The sequence below is a fragment of the Chaetura pelagica genome, unplaced genomic scaffold, assembly GCF_000747805.2.
Source record: "Chaetura pelagica isolate M959 unplaced genomic scaffold, ChaPel_1.0 scaffold394, whole genome shotgun sequence".
Lineage (NCBI taxonomy): Eukaryota > Metazoa > Chordata > Aves > Apodiformes > Apodidae > Chaetura > Chaetura pelagica.
In genome coordinates, this window is record NW_009952966.1 from 1,624,521 (window position 1) to 1,631,053 (window position 6,533).

The following is a 6,533-nucleotide window of genomic DNA, read 5'->3' on the forward strand; positions in this document are numbered from 1 at the left end:
CTGAAATGACAGCAGCAGCAGGTACAATTGTAATTTTCCACTTCTATTGATCCCACTTGTGACTGTGCAGGGTCTACGTGGGTGTCTGGAGGATGCAACACCAGCAGGAAGACAACACACACACACATGTAATTCCACAGAGCTGCACATCCCAACAACCCCAGGGACAGAACAAGCCCCAAAACACAGGAAGCTGCTAAAAGAAGCAATTTTATAACTTCTTTCTTTTGGGGATGTATGGCCCACAGTTAAAACATCCCCACAGTGTGACAGTTATGATTTCTAAATCATTGATAAAATTATCATCCATGATTCTTTGGAGCTCAGGGTACACAATCTTTCCATGACACTTTTGGGTGGGAGTTTTTTGGAAGGGAAGCAGGTGAGAACTTACATTACTCCTCCTGATGCCCGTGCTCTGGGCCTGGTTCCTTGGGACCAGCTGACAGAGTAAAATGACACACAGTGCTGTGCACACCGTGATCCAGGTGACACAGAAACTCCTCAGGCTTTTGCTGCCTAGAATGACATGCAAAGCCACGAGCTGAAAAACAACATCTGCTGTTGATTCAAGGTCACTTCTTGTTTGCGAGATAAACGTGTGAGGTTACAACTTCATGTCCCCTTTTCCTTGGCAGGGATGTACCCCCATCCACCTCCTTCTCCTGGGCTCTGTGCCCAGCCCTGCTCACTCTCAGGGTTGTGCAGTGTCTGTGCAACAACAGAGGGAGCAGCACAGGAATGGGACAAGCTCCTTGCATGGGCACTGCTCCTCAGAGGGGAAATGTTCATCCTCAGCATCTCTCTTACCTCCTGATTGTTTATGGTTAAATAGCAGCTGATAAACATAAAGCTGCTAAGTACAACAATGCAAGGGCTTTTTTCAGCACATCTTATTTAAAAGGGCTGGAGCAGCTCTGGGGACAGGCTGGGAGGGTTGGGGTGTTCAGCCTGGAGAAGAGAAGGCTCCAGGGAGACCTGAGAGCAGCTTCCAGGGCCTGAAGGGGCTCCAGGAAAGCTGGAGAGGGTTTTGGACAAGGGCTTGGTGTGATGGGATGAGGGGGAATGCTTTTAAATTGGAAGGGGGGAGATTGAGATGAGAGATTAGGAAGAAATTCTGTGCTGTGAGGGTGGTGAGAGCCTGGCCCAGGTTGCCCAGGGAAGCTGTGGCTGCCCCATCCCTGGCAGTGTTGAAGGGCAGGTTGGATGGGGCTTGGAGCAGCCTGGGCTGGTGGGAGGTGTCCCTGCCCATGCAGGGGTTGGGTCTAGATGATCTTTAAGGTGCCTTCCAACTGAAACCATTCTAGGTAAATTTACATTTGCAATTTCATGTATCTTTTTATGGCTTTCCCACACTGACATCCCTCCCTCTCCAGCTGAGCAGCCCATGGAGCTGAAACAGGCACTGGCAGCTAAAATGCACAAAAGCCTGTGTTCGTTTCCAAGAGGAGGCAGCAGGAAGGAAACATCTTCAGCACTGACCTATCTTCAGGTTTCTTCTCAGTTCCATACTGAATGGATCTGCTTTATCCCTGTTTTACTTCAGCTCTTCGTTACCTCTGCTGCACCATGGATTTCCTTGGATACTTTCTTTTTGCTTTTAGATTGATGAGGTAGTGTTTTTGATTTGATACAATGTGAATGGAGCTTTCAGTCCATTTCAGTCACAACAGCAGCTCCTTGGTGGGCTGAACACTACAACTACTGCCAGGATTGTATGAAGCACAACTCTGGTAATTTAATTCCCCTTGAATATGTCTTTTAACTATATGTACTGAAACAGAACACATGAAGATGTCAAGATATTTCATGCCAGAAGCAAATAAAGCTCCATTTCAATCAACATAGAGGAGACTGACTACACCCAGTCATGCTCACTTTCAACTAACACATATTTAGGTAGCTGTAAGTAGGTAGAAAAGCATGGGATAAGTTAAAATATGGCATCAGATTCCACAAAACCACTGCATTTTGCATGTCTCTATAAACTGGAAGAGCTACGTGGACAATACAGACAGATATTATGTGGGTAAGGAAAGAGAGAAAGGCAAAAAGGGGGAGAAAAGAAAGGGTAGGATTTTCACAAGAGCCTGAGAAAACTGGGAACAAGCCTAACAACTCCAGCCAGAATGAGGGCACTCTATGTTTTGATCCCCCTGAGAAACACTGTACTTCAATCCTGTAGAAAACATCAAGGTAAACAATGTGCTGCTACATTATGGGGAACATTTTAATTATTAAAAAAAACCTTACATTTTGTCATCTTCTGATTCTTGAGCTTGTAGTAGACAAATTGGGAAATCATAATTATATCCATGTTAACATAAAAAATGGCAGTGGCAATCTGAAAGAGAAGATGCATTTGTTTGTTCAGTATGCACAGAGTTCAAAATATCTTAACTGCTTGGAAATGTTGCTTCACAATCACCCAGTGAATGACAAATACCAAAGCACTGCCAAAAAGAAAGCATTTCCAGCCCAAACCAAGTCATCCTGCTGCAGGTGGATGCAGAGCAAACCTTGTGCAACAGGGACTTGCTGACACAATCTCAACAGCTGGTCGTTTTCCACAGTACAAATTCCTACCTGGCCACTCATGGAATCACAGAATGATGGAATTGCCAGAGCTGGAAGGGACTTCTAGAGATCAGCCAGCTCCCTGCTGAGCAGCATCACCCAGAGCACATCACCCAGGGCTGCATCCAGGGGGGTCCTGGCTCTCTCCAGAGAAGGAGACTCCACACCCTGTCCCAGGGCTCTGTCACCCTCACTGTAAAGAAGTTTCCCCTCATATTTCAGTGGCACTTCCCACGTTCCAGCTTGTGCCTGTTGCCCAGGTGTGTCCTCATCCTGTCACTGGGAACCACCAAAAAGAGCCTGGCTCCATCCTCCCTGCACCCACCCTTAGACACCTGCAGGCTTTAAGGAGCTCTCCCCCCTCAGCCTTCTCTTCCCCAGGCTGGAGTCCCAGCTCTCTCAGCCTGATCAATCCCTCCTGCCCAGCAGCCCAAGGCTGCTCCACCCAGCTGTCCAGCACTTTGGAAGCTCCTGATCCCACTCAGTGCCTCTTCCCTCAGCAGGACAAACCCAACATTCTCTCTTCTCCTTTCACAAGGGGGAGATGGAAGGGTCAGTGCCACACGTCAAGCTGTAAAAGAGAAGGCAGCTCTGCCCACCCTTGGGTCCATCTTCAGCTTGTGACACCTCCTGCAGGGCTCCACTTGCCTCCACGTGTCTCTTTCTCTTTTAATTAAGAGCAAACAATAAAACCTGCAGATCAGACAGTTTCAGACCCAAGGAAGGTACTGCAGGAAGGGAGTGTTCCTTTCCCACAAACCCTCCCCTTCATTAAGAAGACGTCTTTTCAGATTAATCAGACATTAACAGCTTTGTACCAGTAATTCCCTGTTAATTAAGTTCTCTTAAACAAACCAAACCAACAAAACAACAGCAAAACTGAAGTTTAAAGAGTAGCTGCCCCAAACCAGCTTCATGTACTACAAGCTTCTTCGTAACAACACAACTTCCTTCCAGCCCTTTGCTCTGCAAGCTTACTTTGAAGCTGAAATGTAAGTGAAAATTCCTCACTTCTTTCATCACTGAGTAACACCCATTACATCTCTAAAAATACTAACTGCAAGTCTGAAATGGTTCCTATAGCACCTAACAGCATCGATGCAAATATCTGGCAAATTCTGACTCGTTTTACAGATGGTAGGTCAGTGAACAGAATACAAACCTATTTTCTCTCCCAGTATGTACTTTGCTGGGCAAAATAAAGTTGTCCCAGCATTTAAAGAGGCTGGAAAAGGATAAATCAAAAAGCAGGAATATTGACAAGTTACCTGGATGGGCAGTTGATGTGTTAAATAGCAGCCTATGAAATTGGTAAGATCCCCAGCTATCCAGCACAGCAGGAAGCCCAGAGACACAGCTTGGTCCACTCTTCCATTCTGACAGGCAAGGTAAATTTGACTGGCACAAATTCCAGAAGCAATTGTAAAACAGTGTAAGCAAAGAAGGTTTCATAAGCTCAGAAGTACATTTTTTCAAAATCTGAATAAAGAGAGATTAAAACTCTACCCACAGAGACCTGTCACAGCAGTGCTGCACTCACCTTTGAAGAGGAACTCAGTATCACTGGGGCTCACCACGTCTCACTCTAACCTAACAAAAGGCTCAAATCACAACCTCATTACTCCTTGCATGTCCTCCTTTGTTGTAGCCTGCTCTGAAATACCATTTCCTGGACAGCAGAACCATGCTGTCAGCATTTTATACCCATCTGCTGTAAATACCAGCCTTGAAAATATTGAAATAAGAAGAGCAGTTATTTAACAGAGAACAAACAAAGCTGCTAAAAGCCCTGACATGGACATTTATGCCCCTAAACTGGAGAACTGTTATTCAGATTCACAACAGGGACTATGCAGCAATCCCAAACCTGAGTCCATTAGACATAACTTGATGAATCCCATGCTCACTAACATGACAGTTTTAATGTAAAGCCCCTTTCAACTAACATTTCTGAAGCCCAACAGCTCACCAAGAGTGGCTTCCTTCTGCTTTATTCCCATAGACCAGTTCAGTAAATTATATCCCCCTGACAGGGACAGACTTTGGAGTCAATCCCATTTTATTCCAGGCACTTTCACCTGCTGGGAGCATTTCTGCTTTTCCTTTGTCATCTCCTACCTACAGATCTGAAACTGGAGCCCAGAGCTGATGCAGCTCTGCCCACGTGCTAACTCATGGGCTGCTCCTGACCTTGGCTCAGCCCAAATTTCCCTGGCAGGAGCCAGCACAGCAGAACTGGTGACACGGAGTGTGGTTTCAACAAACACTGAGGCAGCTCCTGCTGCGAGTGTGCCTGTGTGTGTGCACACATCTCAGGGTGGAGAAGATAAGGGAGGTGATTTATTCTCATTTGTCCTAAGTGGCAGAGATTAGTGTCAAGTCAGTACAACACAACGGTACATCAAGCTCATTTGTCAGCCACCAAATGTTGTTGCAAACACGAACAACATGCTTCCTTGGCATATTATATCTGCATTATGCAGATAGAGAAACACATCCAAGGGAAAAGAAATAAATAATTAAATAAATAAATTAAACAAATAAAGGCAGCTTTTGAAAAGGGCTTCAGGCAAGATTACTGGTGTTTCAAGGCTGCCTCAGACTTGAAACTTACGGGAGTGCAGCAAACAGAAAGCAGACAATGGACACCAGGCCTGTGACAAGGCTCCAATACTCCCCCACATTCTCCACACATTCTTCCAGGAGCTGCCAAATCCACGGTGTTCCATTGATGCACAACCTCCCATTCTCTACTGGGGAGATATTGAAAGCACGTGTATAGAGCTGAGGAGCCATCCTGCCTGGAACTGAGATTCAATCCCAGAAGTTGATTTCTGCCTCCGTCTTTACCCCATGGAAATCCACAAATCCTTTTAGCAGGGCTGAATATCCGCTGTGAAAAGCTGCACCCAGATGGGTGCTGGAGGCCACAGGTATTTCCAGGCTCCCAAATGAACCTGCCAAATTCAAAGACATAAATACAGCCAGTGTGAAGAAGACATTAGCCATGCAATGCTTGTTTATTGCTTACAGAAGAAGTTAGACTTCCAAGAAAGAAAAAACACTCCGTGGTCCATCACATCCATCAGCTCTTCAGAAATGCAAGACAGTCCAGATTTAACCCCCTACAGCATCTTAGCCTGAGGGGCTGTCAGACTGGGACTGCCAGTTGCACTGAGGTGCCAGCAACCTGCTGCAGGGTGGAGCAAACCAAGCCACTTATCTGTGCCCTGACTTCCACGTTCAACATCCTGCCAACAAAGCAGAGGTACTTTCTGCAACAGCACTAGCCCAGGTTCCTGCAGAACACAAACAGAATCCTGCTTTCTCTGCCACTGAGTTCAGGATGGTATTAAGAAAAAGAAGTCATTCTTGTCTCAGGTTCCAGAAGAGCTCTAAGGTCTGCTTGATCCAGATAGCCCATCAGAGTAGTTAGTGGTTCAACATGGTGTCAAGCAGTGGCTTTATTTAATGCTCCCACCCCCAAACTCTCAGAATTAACACAGCATTCCAATATAGTTTAAATTTTGAAGTCAGGGAGGGCATTTATTTATTATTTTTTTGTTCCTGATGAAATATTTATTATATTTCAAATTTGTGGACCTGGTAGAGTTTGGTTAATGGTTGGACTCAATGATCTTAAAAACCTTTTTCAACCTAAACGATTCTATGATTCTATAAACTTTAATATTGACTTAGAAGGCTAACCACTGCAACACTGCAAAAATGCAGAATTATCTATTAGAATTTCTTGAAACTTCCTGTTGACAAGAGCCAGCTCATTTCCCACTCATTCTGATGAAATGTAAGTCCTCTGAAGGTTAATAATTCCTCATACAGAGGAGTCTTAAATCAACTAAGTACCAAGGAAAAAAGCCAGAGGAAATGCACTGCTGAAAAAAAAAAAGAAGAACCTAAAAATAAGTACTATGCTGGTAGGTTTACTTGTTTGGTAT

General features: G+C 45.0%; 1 protein-coding gene across 1 annotated transcript in view; it reads right to left on the reverse strand.

Annotated features, from left to right (window-relative positions):
- Positions 1-5,373, reverse strand: part of PQLC2L (PQ loop repeat containing 2-like) — a 12,664-nt gene extending 7,291 nt beyond the window's left edge. Inside the window, exons 1-4 of the mRNA XM_009995733.1 lie at positions 5,192-5,373; positions 3,846-3,975; positions 2,254-2,344; positions 395-519 (exon numbers count right to left, since the gene is read on the reverse strand). Coding sequence (XP_009994035.1) covers positions 395-519; positions 2,254-2,344; positions 3,846-3,975; positions 5,192-5,373 — 528 coding nt within the window. The remainder of the gene's footprint in view (positions 1-394; positions 520-2,253; positions 2,345-3,845; positions 3,976-5,191) is intronic.
- Between the last annotated feature and the right edge of the window lie 1,160 nt (positions 5,374-6,533).